The sequence below is a fragment of the Macaca mulatta genome, chromosome 17 (assembly GCF_049350105.2).
Source record: "Macaca mulatta isolate MMU2019108-1 chromosome 17, T2T-MMU8v2.0, whole genome shotgun sequence".
NCBI lineage: Eukaryota > Metazoa > Chordata > Mammalia > Primates > Cercopithecidae > Macaca > Macaca mulatta.
This window is the reverse complement of record NC_133422.1, coordinates 21,513,798-21,534,784: the sequence shown is the minus strand read 5'-3', so window position 1 is coordinate 21,534,784 and position 20,987 is coordinate 21,513,798. Positions and strand designations below refer to the sequence as shown.

Here is a 20,987-nt window from a genome sequence, read left to right as displayed (position 1 = left end):
AAGGCAGGCCAGGAGCTCCAAAGTTACACATGATGTTGTATTGACCCACAGATCCACTTCATTGATCTCTTAGTTTAAACACTAAAAATTATATCTTTACAGCTAGGATCAGAAAAATGAAAATATATCATCTAAAAATAAACTTTAAAATTTGAAAAAATAAAATGTTCTCCAGAGGTTGGTTTTATTTTTCTTCCCTGCAGGGTAGAAAATATTTTACAGGATCATTAATGCTATTAACACATTTATTAATGCCAGTTGTTTAATGGATTAATTAGTAACATTTGATTAATGCCATTTGAAACTTATGTTAAAAAAATCCAACTTTTTGTCCATTAAAAATATTTGAAGATCAAAAAATACAACTTCTCTCAGAGGAAAATAAAATAGCTTCTATGTCCAAAGATAAAATTATAGATGTAACTTATTAACCTATTATGCAGTCACTTAGCAGCGTCAGAAAGGTAAGTAATAAGAGTTAACATTTTGTATGTGTAGCAGGCACTGTAATTAAGCACTCTGTATACATTTACCCCTTTGTCCTGTTTTATAGCCAAAGAACCCGAGGCTTGTTGAGTAATGTGCCTAAGACCCACAGCTAATGACATATAGAAAAGCTAAGAAGAAAGATTTAGTCTACTTTTATCTCAGTTTTCAAGGTAAAAAAGTCACACACAGTAAAAGGCATTCCTGGTGCCAGCCTAGTTCAGGGTCTAGCCAGGGCCATTCAGAACACTCATTTAATCTGTTATCTTAAAGTATGCTATCCCTTTGTTACAAAAATAAGTTTATTTTTAAAAAGCAAAGTTTCATTTAAAACCCTTTTGTACAAAAAAAGAGATTTCCTTCATATCTTTAGAATTGTACCTCATATTTAGTGATTATATATAAATGATAAAAGTAAATTATTTACTGTTATTTTATATGCTAGAAAACACATTTCTGAAGTAAATGGAAGAAAAAAATTCTCCTTTTCATCTTTTTTGGAAAGAAAATTAATAACATTTACAAAAATACTGTTATGTTAAAGGACTGGTTTCTATAAAAATGCGTTATGTTTATGGAATCACATAACTAAAAATGCTGCTGAAAATCAAGTGGTAAATATATTAATCTTTAATAGTGATTATCTCTGGGTGGTAGGACTACAGGTGATTTTATTTTCTTTTTCATATAATTTGGTATTTCCCGAATTTTTTTAGAAGCAGTTTGGCTATCAGCAGTTTTTATGTCAGAAAATGTTTTAAAAATACAACTAGCTTCTCTAAGAAACAGCCCCATGTTTGTAGTTATCATTCCTTGCCTTAGTTTTGACAAGATCATAATTTTCTTAATGACAAAACAAAGATTTCAACTGTGAAATAAACAGATGAATTTTCCTGGAGGGAAAAATAAGCTAGCATAGATCAAATGGTCTTAATGTGTCAGAGAATAATCCTCTGAAGGTCAGGTTCTGTTTTAAATCTACACTGCTTTGAGGTTTAATCAGAACATTGAATCTTTAAAAACATTAGTCATTTATGGTCTGTAGTAGAGATGGAATTAAGTGGTCTTTCTTTCTTTATCAACAGGCTTAACCCAGAGACCTGTCTTGCTGTCCCTTCAAAAGAGTAGGGGCCGGCCACAGTGTCTCATGCCTGTAATCCCAGCACTTCGGGAGGCTAAGGCAGGAGGATCTCTTGAGACCAGGAATTCAAGGCTGCAGTGAGCTGTGTTTGGATCATTGCATTCCAGACAGCCTGGGCCACAGAGCAAGACCCTGTCTCAAAAAGAAAAGAAAAAGAAAAGAGTACGCAAAGCAAGCAGTAAGAGAGAAACTGTATAATATTCTGGCCATGAGTATTGGTGTGTCTGGAGACTGTTTAAAGAAGCTAACATCTGATAACCAAACAATCTAATGGCCAAAGTAGAAGATGAATAAACACTAACAGGAAACATCAGCTGGCCTTCCTGGAGCTCTCCCGACACAAAGGAAACGGGCAGGTAGAACATGCAGGGAGGATTATCTGGACAGGAGAAGAGATACTGCTTTACACATCTGTTATATCATTTAACTCCCAAGAGTTTGTAGCCTCACTTTACACAAGAAGAGGCCCAGGAATGGGAGTGACTGGGCACTCCCAGTGTGGTTGGTCATGGAAGGACTCTAACCTAGACTCAGGATTCTTCTTTCTGGGGGAGAGGACGAGAGGTAGTCAATGAGACCATACACCCAAAATAAAATTAAGTTAACATGCTACCATATATTAGGAGTACATTTTCACATTTTGTTGTCCAAGATACCCACCCCCATTTCAAATGATAGGTAAAGGGTTAAGTCTTACATAAAATTCTTCAGATGCTTCTGGAGGTCCTGGAAGTAGGGAAGCTTTTGGTGGCAATTTGAGTTCATATGTCATTATACTCCACCTAAAGGGAGAAAAACTCTGGTCTAAGATTTCCTTAAAATTAGATAAACTGTTACCATCTCATACATACACACACACACACACACACACACACACACACACACACATATTCATGAACTATGGTTTATTTTATCTTAAAACAACCAAAAATGGGAAAAGAGATCACATTTCAGTAATCTGATAAAATGTTGAATTCATAATTTATGATGTCCACATCTTACCATTTCTCCAATTAGTGGCTTCTAAATGTTTTAAGACCCATAGCCCACAATAAGAAATCCACACTTGTTACAACGCCCCCACTTCTTCACAGGTACAATGCATTCTGACTTTTCCATTCTTTTCTATTCTATTTTAAAAATAATGCTCATTGCAGTTTACTAATTAGGTTATAAACTACTAATGAGTCATAACCCCAAAGTTGTAAAACAATGTCTTAAATAAATACATACTACCTATAAACTGTTACTCAACTGTTACTCAACTTGCCAAATCAGCTTATACATACATAAAATGAAAATTACCGAAATACCCCTTCTTAAATTAAGAAAGAATGAATGTAACCATGGGAGTAGGGGGGAAATATTAATAATACTTAACTGAAGTAAATTTATTTCAACTAGCTATAAGTATTAATTTCAAAGCAAACACAAAATCATTTGGTGTTAGAGAAAAGCAATCAACTCAAGTCCAATTTTCTATTTAAAATAATAATTTCAAAATGTGGGAACAACAGTTAGGCCAGGACATTATTGTAGACTAACAAAATATGAAACAAAGGCCAGGTGTGGTGGCTCATCCCTGTAATCCCAGCACTTTGGGAGGCTAAAGTGAATGAATAGCTGGAGCTCAGGAGTTCCAGACCAGCTTGGGCAACATGGTGAAACCGCGTCTCTACAAAAAAAATGCTGCGCACCTGTAGTCCCAGCTACTTGGGAGGCTGAGGAGGTAGGATCACTTGAGCCTGGGAGGTGGAGATTGCAGTGAGCTGAGATCACGCTACTGCACTCCAGCCTGGGTGATAGAGCCAGACATTGTCTCAAAAAAAAAAAAAAAAAAAGAAAGAAAGAAAGAAAAAAGGCCAGGTGCGGTGGCTCATACCTGTAATCCCAGCACTTTGGGAGTCCAAGGCAGGCAGATCACCTGAGGTCAGGAGTTCAAGACCATCCTGGCCAACACGATGAAACCCCATCTCTACTAAAAATACAAAAAATTAGCCGTGTGTGGTGGCAGGTGCCTGTAATTCCAGCTACTTGGGAGGCTGAGGCAGGAGAACCACTTGAACCCTTGAGGCAGAGGTTTCAGTGAGCCAAGATCGTGCCACTGCACTCCAGCCTGAATGTCAAGAGCAAAACTCCATCTCAAAATAAAAGAAAAAAAAAAAGATGTGAAATAAAGATTTTAACACAGAAACAAAGCATAATAAAAGCAGTACCATAACACATGAATTTTAAGAAAGCATAACACAGCTGAAGCTATTGATAGAACCCAGAGGAAAATTCCAAGATCAATATTTAAACAGAGCCTAGTGTATCATTCAGCCTATGAGAATAAATGTTTGCATAAAAATTCAAATTCCCAGAAAGCCCCCAATAGACATACATTATATTTTGGGATATGTAAACTAGTTACTTTTGGCTACTATTCAACTCTTGACATGAAAATACTTTAAAAGAAATTTATTTTGGGAGGCCAAGGCAGGCAGATCACGAGGTCAAGAGATCAAGAACATCCTGGCCAACATGGTGAAACCCTGTCCCTACTGAAAATACAAAAATCAGCTGGGCATGGCGGCACACACCTGTAGTCCCAGCTACTCGGGAGGCTGAGGCAGGAGAATCGCTTGAACCCAGGAGGCGGAGGTCACAGCGAGCGTGCCACTGCACTCCAGCCTGGCGACAGAGCGAACTCTGTCTCAACAACAACAACAACAACAACAACTAAGAGGCTGGGCACGGTGGCTCACGCCTATAATCCCAGCACTTTGGGAGTCTGAGGCGGGCGGATCACGAGGTCAGGAGATAGAGACCATCCTGGCTAACATGGTGAAACCCCGTCTCTACTGAAAATACAGAAAATTAGCCAGGTATGGTGGCGGGCGCCTGTAGTCCTCAGGAGGCTGAGGCAGGAGAAAGGCGTGAACCCGGGAGGCGGAGCTTTCAGTGAGCAGAGATCGCACTACTGCACTCCAGCCTGGGCTACAGAGCGAGACTCTGTCTCAAAAATAAAAAAATATAAAAAATAAAAAGAAAAGAAATTTATATTTGAAAACCAAAAGTCATTCATTTATCCATGAGGCAGATGCAGAAACAAAGCATAATAAACTACATTGAGCATCTCAAAGTCACAGGAAACACAAGGGTGAATAGGCTCCCCCAAAGAAGCTTACATTCTAGCGCAGAAAACACGTATGATGCAAGCAAACAAAACAATTAAACTTTGTAAATATCCAAACAGGGAAAACCACGAGTAGAAACACAAAAGTCAAGTTCCTTATAGCTGGAAATACTTTACTGGTCAAAGCCAGTTAAATAAATGGTAAATAAATCCATCCAAATGTCTGAGTTCCTTGCACCTTCCACGCTATACCTCCCCATTCAATAGGAAATGGTTGGAGCTAAAGAAGAAGGAGAAAGTGGCAGCAAGAGATAAAAAAGTGAGGAAGAGATGCATATGAGTACCAGCTAAGCAGAGGCAGATGCCAGAAAGAAAGGAACCATCTGGCCTACATACATAAAGGGGAGAGAGTGCAGAGTTGAGAAAGGACCCTGGAAACTAGACAGAACAGGGACTGCGGTTTACTGTGCCAGTTCTATTACTTATTAGCTATTTAACTTAGATAATGTAAAAACCTCCTAAACCTTTTCACCAGTAAAATGGAGATAGCAATATTAGCTATCTCTAGGAGAAGGGCGATAATTAAATGAGATGCTACCCGAATTAAAACAACTAGAAAGTGCTAGGCAGACAAAACATTAGTTTTTTTTATTCCCACTGTATCCAGAAGACTAAATTTTCGTCTTTGTAAAATAATGCTTTTCTGACCCAACCCACAGTATTGTTTTGAGGATCAAATAAATATATTTGAAAAACTCATGTAATTTAGAATATTAAACAATTACTTTTTAACTTTTTTTTTTTTTTTTTTGAGACAGAGGCTCGCTCTGTTGGCCAGGCTTCAGTGTATTGGCACGATCTCGGCTCACTGCAACCTCCGCCTCCTGGGATCAAGCGATTCTCCTGCCTCAGCCTCCCAAGTAGCTGGGATTACAGGGGCCCACCACCATGCCCAGCTAATTTTTGTATTTTTAGTAGAGATGTGGTTTCACCATGTTGGCCAGGCTGGTCTCGAACTCCTGACCTCAGGTAATCCTCCCACCTTGGCCTCCCAAAGTGCTGGGATTATGGGTGTGAGCCACTGCATCCGACCCACTTGTTCTTTACAAACAGTAAATTAATAAAGGAAACACAGGAATAAAATATTCCTATGTTTCTAATAAAGGTCTTAAGTTTCTGAATCCACTTTGATTTGTGTGTGTGTGTATTTTCTTTTGTTTTATTTTCATTTTGCGTACCAGTAGGTATTCAAGGAATTTCACCATGGAGGTGCTGTTTCTTGGCTAACCACCTGGAGAGGTGACTTTTTATTTTTATTTTTTTAAAACTTTTTTGAGACAGGGTCTCATTCTGTCGCCCAGATTGTAGGGTAGTGGTGCAATTGTGGCTCACTGCAACCTCCAGCTCCTGGGCTCAAGTGATCCTCCCACGTAGGCCTTCCAAAGTGTTGGGATTACAGGCGTGAGCCACCTCCCCTAACTGAGAAGTGAATTTCCATAGCACACAAGGGCAAAGCACATACCCAGGGTAGATGAAATGCCTAAGGGCAGGGGAAGTGGTCTTTACATTTGCAACAAAGAAAGCATTTAAATAACCCCTTTTGTTTGGTAATCACAGAATTGGACGGTTGCCTGGGAAGTCACCTCCAGGCTCATTTACAAATAATGGTGATTTTATTTATTTATTTCCAATCTTTTTTCCCCAGAGTTAGGTATAGTTGACAAAAAATTGTATATATTTAAGGTGTACAATTTGATGTCTGGATATATATACACCACAATCAAGGTAACTGGCATATCCATAGGTACCATTTCTCTTTTTCATTCTTTTTCTTCTTTTAACCTCCAGATTGTTTTAAAGGCTGGAGGCTGAATCCAGAAGCACATAAAATTAAAAACTTTTATGCACCCAAGCTACTGTAGTATCTCTCTCACGTAATTTCGGATCAACAGAGACGAATGTTCTACTTCCCAGCTCTCTTTTTAAATATTCTGTCAACAAAAGAATCAACTATTACAGTATTACCTTATGACAGGCAACGTTACAATTAATGAGGTTATAGCCCATCTTAGAGTAATTATATTTCAGATTGGTGGCTCCCTGATGAAATTGTGTTATTTTCGGGAAGAGTCCCACAGATGACTAATTCTATCAAAGTTGTTTTGATTTATGCTACCTCAAGTTGATCATATTTTGACATCTGTCTTCTACTGACATTGGGGGATGAGGAGTGACTAGTTACTGAGTCCTGTTGTTTCTTATACCCAAATTCTAAACACCTCCTCCATAACACTCAGGGTATACATTGTAGTTTCTTTTTCATTACATGGACATTCAGAGAGAAAGCAATTAAGAGATGTAATCAAGAACAGCATAAACACAATGATACTCCCTTCATTTGAAGCTATCTTCCTAACACTTCCCTGTCCCTGGGAAAGGACTGCTTATATTTTAATATACGTAGTTCTTATTGGATCAATGCATTCTTAATATATATGTTTAAGAGGAGATATTCTAACAAATCTAACGTTTATATGTCCTCTTCAGCTTTTTGGAAACCACACGATGACAGGAGGCTACCTAATATACTCATCAAAAGGTCCCCTACAAAATGAACTATTTTAGTTTTCTGACTTGAACTGTAATTAAAAGTAAATAGTAGTAACATACCCTTCTATATTTAAAATAATGAGTTCCTCAGACTAGTGTTTTAAAATTCATTCATTTACTATAAAACATCTTTATTGAGTATCTTCTCTGCGATAGGCCCTGTTCTCCATCTGAGGTATTAACCAGTGGACAAGATCAGAAAGGCTCTGCCTTCATGGAGCTTCTAGTCAGTACAATTTATTAATGAATATTTATTAATAAATCATCGAAAAATGATTTCAGTATGCCATTTTCCATCTAGTTGTAGAAAAGAATTCACTTTTACCTGTCCAACATTTTGGTACTGGCTCGTTCCAGTTTCTCTAGGATCTGAGGAAGCTGGGTGTCGTCGTCATATGAACCTCCCCAGCCAAGAACTCGAGCAAGGTCATTTCCTGTACCCAAAGGCAACACTCCCAGCTGACACTGAAAGAGAGTACAACAGGGTGACTTTCAGACAAGTTGAGAAATAGGGACTACTGCATTTCTGCACCTCTCGTAAGTATGTTAGTATGCGTTCATGTTAACTAGCAAGTAAAAGAATTAGCACTCACCTGTTTATTCAAGTTGAGCTTATCGATTTCTGACAAAACCCAACCTACACTTCCATCGCCTCCACAAACAAGAATCCGGAAATTGTCAAACTTCTGAAATAATCTTAAACTGAAAGCAAAAAGGATTTCATTTTAGTATAAAGTAATAAAAATCACTTTCCTCAATTCTTTGTTATTCTCTATCGGTATTCATATTCAGATTAAATATAAGAACTCCTACTTACATGTTAATTATACCATAAACATTCATTGAAGTGTAATTTTAACTCAAGAAAACTTCTGAATCATAAGGAGGAAAGGGAATGATAAGTAGAAATGAAGATAAAATTAGGAGGAGTGGGGGTGAGAAATGAGAAAACAAAAAAGAAGCAGAGACCAGGAAAGATAAAGTAATACAAGATGGTGAAAGTAGTGGTTCCTCTCTTTCTATTACAAGAATAAATTCTTTCCTTAAGAATTACAAACCATGGGTAAGGAATCTACGGTGCTGAAACTAATGAGTGATGCTTCGGCAGTTCCTAAAGACAGCAATCACTGTATTGCTCTCAGGACTCTCAACTGGCTTTTTCTCCTCTTCTCCTATTCTCAGCTCCATCCTTCTGTTTTACCTCATCTCAACTTTTGACACATCCCATCTCCTAAATGTACCCTTGTACACTTACTTCACGTATTGTGGAAAATCTGATAAAATATTAGAGGGACAACCTCAGGAAGTTTCACCAAGAGAGGTCCTTGGAGCCTTCGAGGACAAATGGGAAAAATAAATCAAGACTATAAGATAATGGAACTATAAAGGATTATAAAATGGATGTGTTAGAAAGGGGGACAAAACTACCCTAGCATGGCAGAGACAAAGAAGGTGAGAAGAGGAAACTCCAGCACCTCAACAGAGGAAAGGAAGGGCGGTACACGTAGATAAGGAGGAAGCTGGGTATAAATGAACAAGACCGACATCCATGTGACCAGAAGGGCCTGAGACTTAGCGAGATAAAGGCAATGGAAGCGGGAAGGAAAACTCAGGGGGCAAAAGTGAACAGAGGTACCAAGAGAGAAGGAAGGAGAGAAACAGAGAAGACAGACGAAAGTGTCACATTACAAAACACAAAATGCCTTTTCAGGCACTGGTATCGAAAATCCCATTTCTACTTCTGTGTTCATGCTTTGAGGTAACGGTGGAACCCAAGAGAAAAGCTGAGTTGCCGTAAGTAAATCACATAGAGGTTTGAAGGCCTCTGGTTCAGAAGACGTAATATCGCCTCTTAAGAAAAATCATATGCATACCCTAAAAATGTACTGAAAGTGCCAAAAGGTATATTTTCCCTCAGTGAAAATACTACTTAGTTCATTTTATCTTACAGATTGTAAGTTATATGACATCCAGAAAGCTGAAAGGAATCATCAACAAAAGTATTTCTTTGTCATTTACATGAACTGAGTCTGAGATCCTTGAAGAACTGCCCTTGACAGCCATGAGAGTCCCTGTACTTTGGTTTAAAAATTGATTATTTATATTACATATAAATCAATATCAGCCTTCCATGCAAATCACTTTCTAATATTACTTTATATTTCTATATTTATGTAAGTTGATCTTTCTTGGAGCTAAATAAACTGTTAGTATTGTTTGATGTAGAATATATTGTAAAACATTTTCTAAACAAATTTTGGAATTGAGAAATTTCAATAGAGTTTTGGAATTTATACAAGACAGTTGTCTAACTATCCAAAAGGTTGTGTTAAAACTTACAATTAGAGCTTTAAAAACGAGGGAGGGATCTAGAGGAATCTATAATTTTCATGAGCTGAAACACCAGACACATTTAACACCTAGTCCTACATTGTATTCAAATAAGATTTATCAATAAGCAGTTACCCTAAATGAGGACCTCCATTCATTAAATCAAACACCTGAGCCGGATTTAGCAACTGTTTAAAGCGACGAAGGAACTTTACTCCCTGATTATCTCCACTCTTAGAATTGACAAAAACCAATAGAGGACTAACACAGAACGAAAATGTTGCTCTACAGAAACCTGTGAAAAAAACACAATACAAGATCAATACATACGGCTTTCTCTTTTAAATTATTAGCAAACTTTCAGATAAAAGAAAATAAATGTATAAAAACTGGAGCATTAAGTTATAATTTAGCTCTCCAAATAGAGATAGGTTAACTATTTACATACAAACCTATATATTTGTATGTAATTCTTATGTTTATATTCAATATTTCAAAGTATTTTAACTGCTCCTTTCTGAAGTCTGAGAGAATATTTTAAAATTTATAGTAAACAAAATCAGGGCCTAGGTTGGGGGAGAGGGCTGTTAATACCATAGGTTTAAAAAAAGTCACATATTTTGCGGTTTATAAACTTACATCTTCAGGTTTATAAACTTATATCTAAGATATCTATTGGCATAAATTAAATGAAAAGTTTGAAAAGCAAAAAGCATGATATCAATGAAAGACATTAATAATAGCACAGTCCTCCCTACGTATTCTTGGGGAATTGGCTCAGGAGTCCCACGAATATCAAAATCCACAGTTGCTCAAGTCTGTTATATAAAACAGCATAGTATTATACATGGTTTTACCATATTACTTTGTAATATGGTTTGCTTAGAAGGAAGTAATTAGTATGTAATCCCAAAACCAGTGTCGTAGAGGGGTTCCTCAGCACTTTACAGTTAAGTTTACAGAAAAGTGCATTTATAGGAATATAAATTCCTACAATGAAATTACAGAAAAACAGATTTTAATAACAGCCTGCTAACAGGAAGTTTCAATTATAGAGGAAAAAAACACTTATAAAAATTAACCTTTTCAGAATGTATTACAGTACAGAGTAATGATCTTATTTTATTTACTAAAACATAAAATCTAAAAGTCTTATAAACAGTAATTTCACCAATGTGTTAATAGGTATTCTACAACTTTCACTTAAATATATTCTTTAAAAAATGGAATGTACTTTCAGCAATTGAAATGGAATTATTTTAGAAAACCTGATTACAATAGTCAATGACAGGTATAGTTATTCTAGGAAAAGAAATATATATATCAATATTAAATATACCAGAAATATACATACTTACACTACTGCTACATACCATCGGAATCAGTGCTGTTTAGCGCAATTGGAGGTATGATAGATACTTTACATTGACCAAGTGGACATATTGGATGGTATAAATCTTTGCAGGCAGTGTGTACCTAATAACAAACAAATATACCTTCAAGAATCATAAAAATAATGTTTTGCCATTACAAATCACATCTAAGGAACTGATAATCTAGAATCAACTGTACCACAAAATATTCAGTAATTCATAAACTACTTTAAATGGTATAATATTTATACTTAAGGAAATGACTAAACATTTTAGAAATGGATATTTGATTTTGGTCCATGCAACCAATTCTTGTAATTATCTCAGAGAAGAATACATAGTTAACGAATAATTGGTGAAGGCAAGAAGAGAGGAAGAGAAGAGACCAAGTGCAGAGGAAGGGAGGCAGAGAAGAGAAAAAGAAGAGGAAAAGGAAGAAGAAGGAGGGAAACTAACCAGTGTGTTAATATCATTGCCCATAAAATAAATTGATGACAGAACATTTATTTTGTTTTAATAAAAATTCTTATAAAATTTAACAACAATAAAACCTGTAACGTGCCTGCTTTTTCTGCAGTAATCCTATAACTTTCTATTCACATTTCTCTACCATTAAAGTTACAAGTACACCCATGCTTATTTTCTCAGCTGGACTGCTGCTCTGTAAGGTAAAGGAAAGTGATGCCTATCACAGGCACCTAGTAAATGTGCTTTCAGTAGAAATGAGTTTCATGGTCATGCAAGGATATGTTTTGTTCTCTATTGAGAACAAAAGCAAGGATAACTTATTAAGTACGACCCAGGCAACTTAGGATACTTTGTGTACTTGTCTGGAGAGCCTTCTAAATGTTTTAACTAGGAAAAGCAGACACTTTTCATCAAGTTCTTATTTAATATGACTTTATTTTATTAGCCCTTTTAGAAAACTGGCATAATTAAACCTGTATTTATCAAACTATTGGGAGAATAACTAAAATTTAATAGTAATTCTAATTCTGGTGATGACCTGTTTTTAGACAGTTTCCTATTATGCTTTACAATAATTAACAATCCAAATGCATTTTAGAAAAATTAGCACACACAGATAGCTTTAAAAGTAATTTTAAAATGTATGAGAACCATGGGGCAAAACAGAAAGGTATTTATAATAATGCTAAATAAGAAAAGCACATGATCAATTTATGTCTTCACAATTTTTACAGAAAAGGTAAAACTATGTCCACAGACCTGGATGACAGTAGGAAAAATAATAAGTTGATTCATTCGGCTTGTAGGGCTATAGGCTTTTTGATTTTGTTTTCTTTTTTTACTACACAGACTATGCTTTAGGCACTAGATATCCTGCTATTAGAAACTCATGTTTTTGTTTGTTTGTTTGTTTGACATGGAGTTTCACTCTTGTTGCCCAAGCTGGAGTGCAATGGTGCGATCTCAGCTCACTGCAACCTCCGCCTCCCGGGTTCAAGCGATTCTCCTGCCTCAGCCTCCCGAGTAGCTGGGATTACAGGCACCTGCCACCACTTCCAGCTAATTTTTGTATTTTTAGTAAAAACGGGGTTTCACCATGTTAGCCAGGCTGGTCTTGAACTCCGGACCTCAGGTGATCCACCCGCCTCGGCCTCCCAAAGTGCTGGAATTACAGGTGGTCATGTTTTTTATTTTTTATTATTTTGAGATGATGTTTTGCTCTTGTTGCCTAGGCTGGAGTGGAACGGTGCAATCTCGGCTAACTGCAACCTCCAACTCCCAGGTTCAGGCAATTCTGCTGTCTCAGCATCCCAAGTAGCTGGGATTATAGGTATGCACCACTGCATCCAACTAATTTTTTTGTATTTTTAGTAGAGACGGAGTTCCACCACGTTGGTCAAGCTGGTCTCGAACTCCTGACTTCAGGAGTCAGCCTGCCTCAGCCTCCCAATGTGCTGGGATTACAGGCATGAGCCACTGTGTCAGGCCAGAAACTCATGTTTTAAAGGCAAAATAATATGTAAACAGGCAAATGGTTGTGTATAGGAAGTGCAAGACTAGGGGAGGTGTTATAAGGTGATGGTAGCTCAGAAATCAGCACGTCAAATTTACACAGGGTGGGGCAGGAATGATGTCACAAGGTGAAATTTGAGTTTGCCAGGAAAAAAGAGAGAAAAGGCATCCTACTTTCTACCATCTGTAATATCACTGCTGTTCTAGTTAAGAAATGTTTAAACGTTAGGGGTGAATAGAATGAGCAAGTAATAAACCTAATTAACTCCTGCTGTTACAGTTAACAGAGTTAAAAAAAAAAAAAGTTAACAGAGTTTGACTTTTTTTTAAAGTAAAGATATACATATTGCAGGTAAAGAAAATTTACATAAAATCTTTCTAAAATAATTCATCACACATGAAGTGTTTTCTTTCTTTTCTTTTCTTTTCTTTTTTTTGAAAGACAGAGTCTCGCTCTGTCACCCAGGCTGGAGTGCAGTGGCACGATCTCAGCTCACTGCAACCTCTGCCTGCCGGATTCAAGCAATTTTCCTGCCTCAGCCTCCCGAGTAGCTGGGATTACAGGCGCGTGCCACCACGCCCAGCTAATTTTTTGTATTTTTAGTAGAGACAGGGTTTCAATGTGTTAGTCAGGATGGTCTCAATCTTCTGACCTCATGATCCGCCCACCACGGCCTCCCAAAGTGCTGGGATTACAGGCGTGAGCCACCGCGCCTGGCCAATACATTGGAAGTGAACAGTTGAAGCTCTAGAAGTAGAGAAATCAACTTTACTAAATGTACAGGCCAATAAAAATAGCAGGAAAATTTGCTATCAGTGGTTGTCCTCTCAAAAACAAATCTGAGGTGGGATGATGATTTTAGATCTTGTTTATGGGAAGAATGAATTCCTTTAAAATAAAAAAATGGCATAAGAAGGTTTCAGGGGCTAGGCTTGCACTAAGATTCTAAAGACAGACACCTGTTACAGTCTACATATTAGATTAAATGAGATAAGAGAAAAAGTATTAATAACATATCTAAGGCTAGTAAAAAAGGCAATCAGTGAAGAATAACAAAAGCATGAGGACAAAGAAAAGAAACACAGATTCACCTATCAGGTCTAACTAAAAAGTTGCAGGACTTATTTTCCTTTGGGGCCTATCAGACAATCTCATTGATTAGGAAAGCAATACATCACACATCTCTTACATTTGCTGATCTACACTATACATACCAAAAACAATAGTTTTTCCACATGTTAAAATTTGAGGCTGGCTTCCAAATTTCAGCCAGCAATGTTAAAAGACAAGACTCAAAACCACCAAATAAGTCAGCCCCAGTGCAAGGCAATCACTAGCATCGTAGAACAGCATCACCCAGTACTAAGATGAACACTCACACCCACGACCTCCTCATCCTGCAGTTTTTCAGTCCCATGCCACTGTCTGCGTGACCTCTTTCCTACTCTGACTGTCCTCACACAGTCCAGAGGCCCTGTCCTCACTGTATCTGGCATAAATAATCAGCTGTTGGCTTCATGTTCAGCTGCATATGTTGTTCACCTCTGTCAGAGTGCACTGATAGCGTTCTAGCAAATTTACATTTTGCATGTCAACCAAAATTTGGTGACACACCAGAGAAGTGCTTTCAGGTAGTAAAATAGGCCCGAATATAGCAAACCACTTCGTTAATAAAGCAAAATGAAAAAACAATAGAACTATGAGTAGGAGATCTTGAGGCACAGGATATGGAAGAACAAGAGTAAGTTTTACAGGGCATTTGAAACAACAACAAGACTAGGAGGACTATACTGTAAGGAAAGAAGAATGTCACCATGGGGTGCGTATGCTACCAGGCTCAGCTCTATCATAAATTCTTTGCCTTGCCTCTAAGCCGGGCGGATGACAAAATTAGGGAAAGAAGCTAATGAACAAGGATGAACTGATTCCAAAACCCTCACCATTGTCTTACACCACAGGCATTTCCAATCCTGTAGACGGAGAACACTGCCACACGTTTTGTCACAGACAGCACACTTGGCACTCACAGGCAGGTTGCCCTCGAGCCACTGGTGAGGCATCGCCACCTGTGGAGAAGGAAGAAAGGGCAGCCAGGTGAAGACTGGTGGACACCAACCTTACCCCAGGGAAGATTTTGAATCATTTCTCACTCTAGGGGATCAGTAGTATATTTCATGCATAGCATTCACTCATTTACCCCACATTTATTGAGCATCTACTATGAACGTTCAAGCAATATAAAAGTAAGGTAAAGGCTTGCCCCTCAGGGTTTAGCTGAGGCATGAAAAGGGATGACAATAAAGTGATTACTAAGTGTTACCAGAAATCCATATGCATGGTGCAATGGAGGCAAGGTTTTGAAAGCGGAGGTGTACTGTTGAGAGGCAACCCCAAAGTCTGAAGAGTGAACATCTCAGCTAAGCCTAGGCATCTCAGAGTTCATCAGAGGTCGACAACAACAGCCCAGCACTACGGCCACTTCTAAGCCGTATTCACAACAGATTTCCTTCAAAATCTAAGAACTAAAGGAAGCTATGAAGGATTGAATTAAAAATAAAAACTCGGAATCAACCAAACCTTCTATTAAATCCTAATAATAAGCATTCCTACTTATCTTTCTCAGCTTCCACAAGAGCAGAACATAAAAGAGGAGTTACTGGGAAGAGAGCAGAGACAGAGCAGCAGCTTACGCCATCTTCATCTTCTATAATGTCCTTCCCAATGGAGGCCAGGGTAGTCCATTTACAGTTATTTGTTGCTCTCACTGCACATCTTTTGTGAGCCTTGAATTTACACACTAAAAAAAAAAAAAAAAGAGCAACTGCTTTTAAGTGGACAAGAACTTTTGGACCAATGATTAAAGGAAATCATAGCATAAAATTTTAAAAGGGAGGGAGGAAGTAGAAGAAAACAAATATATTTAAAAGATTAAATTATTCTGCAACAATAGTAATGGTATTCTAGAAAACAAATATGGCTATGTATTTATGAAGCACTTTTATCAAGCTATAAGTAGATTGCTACTTAGAGGAACAGAAAAGAAATAAATGCAAAAGAATTACTGCTGTAGAAGGCAGACAACACACACATAGGAGAGAGGGAGAGAGGGAAGCAAATAAAATTTGGTAGCAGGTCTGCTGGTGATATCCTATTTTTAAATGTAGGCGCTGATTATATGAATGTGTTCAATTTGTAAAAATTCATCAAGCTGTACATTTCTGATATCTGTATTTTTCTATACACATAAAATATTGATTATAAGTCTGAAAATGTCAGTACGATAAAGTTGATCCAGAGGGGCTGTAAAGTGCAAGTATACCAACAAGACAGCCAGGCATCATGGAAAATAGGTTGGTGAGGGTCACAAACACGGCTCGATGTTTGGAAAGTATTATGTTGAGATGACCAAATGACAAATGTAGAAAGAAGGGATGATGAAGTGATGCTGTCACTACAGGTTTCACTAAATCTCCCCAGCCATATTATCAAAAGGAACTTATAAAAGAGAAATTGGAGGAAATAACTAGGGGAGAAAAAGCAGCCCATATATGGAAAAACAAGGGAACTATAGGTTATCTGAAAAATTAAGCATACTTATGAAAATCGGAATTTGACTATTATTAAACACATTTATCTCTCTAAGGAAATTATTCAAATATTAGTGGATACTGATATCAAGTCAGTTCCCGACTTCTAGCTAAAAAGTTAAAAGTAGAAATCATTTCAGTGCAAACATACTAAGGTAAGTGTTGCTAAATTTAAATGCAAGGTATCTCTTTTTCATGTGATTTTCTGGATTTCTAAGTCAATCATTAACAAATTTTGTATCACACACCATTCTCTTGAAACTGTCTTAATTTGATATAACATGAACACAAAAGTTTCAGGTAAAATAACTAAGATGTCTTTAGCCAAATGATCAAAATGCTTCAGGTATCATGATTAATCTATGTACAAATGGATGGTTAAACTGAGCTGGTTTATCCTTGAAAAATATTAGTTTAGGCCAGGCACAGTGGCTCACGCCTGTAATCCCAGCACTCTGGGAGGCCGAGGTGGCGGATCACCTGAGGTCAGGAGTTTGAGACCAGCCTGGTCAAAATCGTGAAACCCCGTCTCTACTAAAAATTTAAAAATTAGCCAGGTGTGATGGTGCATGCCTGCAATCCCAGTTACATGGGATTCTTATGAGACATAAGAATTGCTTGAGCCCAGGAGGCGGAGGTTGCAGTGAGCCGAGATCGTGCCACTGCACTCTGGCCTGGGAGACAGAGTAACACTCTGTCTCAAAAAATACCAATAATAACAATAATAATGATAATTCATACAAATTGGAAATGTTTTGCTTCCCTTCTCTTTTGTGTACTTTGAAAAATTCTTTTCCTTCCACCATTTTTGTTATAAATGAGTGTGTAACTCAAACACAGACATCATATAGAAAATAATACTTCACTTGAGGCTGGGTGTGGTGGCTCACACCTGTAATCCCAGCACTTTGGGAGGCCGAGGCGGGTGGATCACCTGAATTCCAGAGTTCAAGACAAGTCTGGCCAACATGATGAAACCCCAGTTCTACTAAAAATACAAAAATTAGCTGGGCGTGGCGGTGTGCGCCTGTAGTCCCAGCTACCCGGGAGGCTGAGGCAGGAGAATAGCTTGAACCTGGGAGGTGGAGGTTGCAGTGAGCCAAGATCATGCCACTGCACTCCAGCCTGGTGACAGAGTGAGACTCCATCTCCAATAATAATAATAATAATAATAATAATACTTCACTTGAATTTTGTTGCTGATGAATCCTAAGTGTGAAGACACAGCACCATCAGAAGGAAGCTTAGCTTGGTGAAAATTTTTACAATGACTTATTCTCTTTTGCTCTAACATAAGTGATTACTTTAAACTGATTGGTTAGCATCTCTAGGCCTTTTCATCTATTATGGTCTTTGTCAAAAGTGGAGTCCTAAAACTATCTGCAACATATTTCCCAGGGTGCTTTATAAGTACAAATAAGTACTTGATATTCACAGTCAATGTCTGGCTTCTAAGGAGAAAAGCAGGACATAAAAGAGAGTAATGGTATAACTTCATAGCGTTTTGAAAATTTTGCCATTAAAAATCGAACAGCCCACTAAAAATAAAAAAATCACACTTTTATAATAATAAAGTGCTTCATGTAATGAGCCTTGAAAATTACCAAGTTGCTTAATATAACATAATACTAATAATAAAACAAATCAGACTGTAATTATGGTAACTAAGAAATGAAAGTGATCAGCACACACCCGAATTTTGTTAGTTAACAAATTTCTCCAAACAAGTTATTCTGAAATAAAGCACCTTCCCCTGACCTGTAAAGTTATTGTTTAAAATGAGAGAACTTAAAAAATAGGCCAGGCCTGGTGGCTCATGCCTGTAATTCCGGCACTTTGGGAGGCCGAGGCGAGCAGACCACCTGAGGTCAGGAGTTTGACACCATCCTGGCCAACATGGTGAAACCTCATCTCTACTAAAAATACAGAAATTAGCTGGGCGTGGTGGGAGCACACCTGTAGTCCCAGCTATTTGGGAGGCCGAGGCATGAGAATCACTTGAACCCGGAAGGCAGAGTTTGCAGTGAGCTGAGATCACGGCACTGCACTCCAGCCTGGCAACAGAGCAAGACTCCATCTCAAAAAAAAAAAAAAAAAAAAAAATGCAGATGTAATAAGATTATGATTTTTTATTACAATATTCAGCATTTACTATACTAAATCTCTGTGAGTGTTAAAAATCAGTTAAGTGTCGTGGTTTAATCCCCGCATTTCGGAAGGCCAAGGTGGGAGGATAGCTTGAGCCCAGGAGTTTGAGACCAGCCTGGGCAAGATGGTGAGACCCAGTCTCTACAAGTAATAAATAAAAAAAATTAGCCAGGCATGGGTGGTGCATGCCTGTGGTGGCAGCTACTCGGGAGGCCAAGGTGGGAGAATTGCTTGGGCCTGGGCAATTAAGGCTGCAATGAGCCGTGATTGTGCCACTGCACTCCAGCCTGAGCAACAAAATGAGTCCCTCCATTGCAAAAAAAAAATCATTTAAGATCAAAATTCGTAAGTACCCATGATAACATATTTTGATGCTGTTGATTTTTTAAAAATTATCATTTATCTTTTTTGGTTAAATTATTGTTTAAATAACTGTAAAGGACAATTATGCCCTGAAATTACAATTAATATTCTTAATTGACTTAGGGGATTATTAATAAATTCGATTTTTCTGTCTGCTATTTTTCATTCATATAATATTTTATATATGCAAAGCTTTAAAATAATAACTTTAGTTATTCAATATACATCTAGGAAACAAATCAGCGTGGCTTCATTTTATTGTGGAAATGAGGGTAGAAAGGCTAGTAAATGTAGTGAAGGCTTCATAGATTGGAAGCTGAATTCTATGCTCATACAAAGTTATTCATATTCACCGTGGAACACATCATAATATTTGCATCTCTTACAATATTTAAAGCCTCTTGTATCTAATGTTTCCAGTTTTATCAAGCAAGCTGCTTATTCAGATTTTAGGGGGTTTTCAAAAGTGTAAGTATGACTTTGATTATGATGAAAATATCCAGAACAACCATATTCTCATAAAATATAAAAAGGCAACTTTTTAATATTTATTAAACCCTTGGGATTTTTAAAGTCTTCTGCTATGGTTCTGAAAATACTAATAGGCAAGATACTGCAGATTTAAAAATTTTTACCAACAAAGGAAATGAATACTAATATATAATTTTCATTAAAAAATGGTTTAATCTGATAATTGAGACTTTTTAAAAAGTCTTGAAAATTATATTATTTATAGAAGAATATAACAAATTTATTTGTTTTGTTTTGGTTTTTTGGAGATGGAGCTTCACTCTTGTTGCCCAGACTGGAGTGCAATGGCCCGATCTCCACTCACCGCAACCTCCAACTCCTGGGTTCAAGCAATTCTCCTGCCTCAGTCTCCCACGTAGCTGGGATTACAGGCATGTGCCACCACGCCTGGCTAATTTTGTATTTTTAGTAGACACGGGGTTTCTCCACGTTGGTCAGGCTGGTCTCGAACTCCCAACCCCAGGTGATCCACCCGCCTCGACCTCCCAAAGTGCTGCTATTACAGACGTGAGCCACCGCGCCCAGCCGAATATAACAAATATAAGGACTTTTAAGTTTCTTATTCTCACCAAATAATGTAATTTTAATTTTTCTTTTAAAATGCTTAGAAAAAAATTCAGTCATTCCACTACTGACTCAATTTTTAAATACATATATTTAATAATGTATAACCCTCAAACCAGAAGGGTACCACAGACTGTCTCAGATGTGGTGTCTTTTTAGCACTTTTGGAATAAAGATTTTAGTAAAATCTTTAAAATAATACCATATAATATTACAGACCTGGTAGGAGTTATTCAGCTCTATGTAAACCCTTTTAGATTACTAAAGTCATCACAAAGGCCAATCAGATCTCTTTTGCAATCATTCTTTAAGTCTAAAAAGAAAGCTTTAATGCCTTCTCCAAATTTTCTCCTTCATGAATTTTAATGCATCAAGCCCATGATGCAAATTTGGAATAAGTTTCTTACAAAACAGTTACAAACTTCTTGCAATTTATTGAACTAGAAAAGTAGTTTTATTGCATGTATTCTCTCATTTAGTTTTTATAGTGATTCTGTGAGGCATAAATGACTATAATCCGCATCTTATCGATGAGGAGAGGAAAGTCTAAGTGAGTTAAACAATTTCTCCTGGTTATAGTTTGTAATGGTGGAAGTGGAAGACAGTTTGACTGAAGAGCTCTATTCTTGGTTCGTTTTTTTTTTTTGAGACGGAGTCTCGCTTTGTCGCCCAGGCTGGAGTGCAGTGGCACCATCTCGGCTCACTGCAAGCTCCGCCTCCTGGGTTCACGCCATTCTCCTGCCTCAGCCTCTGA

At 37.5% G+C, this 20,987-nt stretch overlaps 1 protein-coding gene across 8 annotated transcripts in view; it reads right to left on the bottom strand.

Annotated features, from left to right (window-relative positions):
- Positions 1-20,987, bottom strand: part of DGKH (diacylglycerol kinase eta) — a 204,342-nt gene that overhangs the window by 55,034 nt on the left and 128,321 nt on the right. For all 8 annotated transcript variants that reach the window (XR_013408040.1, XR_013408041.1, XR_013408042.1 and 5 more), the window contains 7 exons: positions 15,731-15,837; positions 14,981-15,106; positions 11,060-11,162; positions 9,822-9,981; positions 7,949-8,057; positions 7,681-7,820; positions 2,325-2,409 (listed from right to left, as the gene is read on the bottom strand). Coding sequence is in view for 5 of the 8 variants with exons in the window: in XM_077974410.1 (XP_077830536.1) it covers positions 2,325-2,409; positions 7,681-7,820; positions 7,949-8,057; positions 9,822-9,981; positions 11,060-11,162; positions 14,981-15,106; positions 15,731-15,837 (830 nt within the window). In the remaining 3 variants the exon portion in view is untranslated. The remainder of the gene's footprint in view (positions 1-2,324; positions 2,410-7,680; positions 7,821-7,948; positions 8,058-9,821; positions 9,982-11,059; positions 11,163-14,980; positions 15,107-15,730; positions 15,838-20,987) is intronic.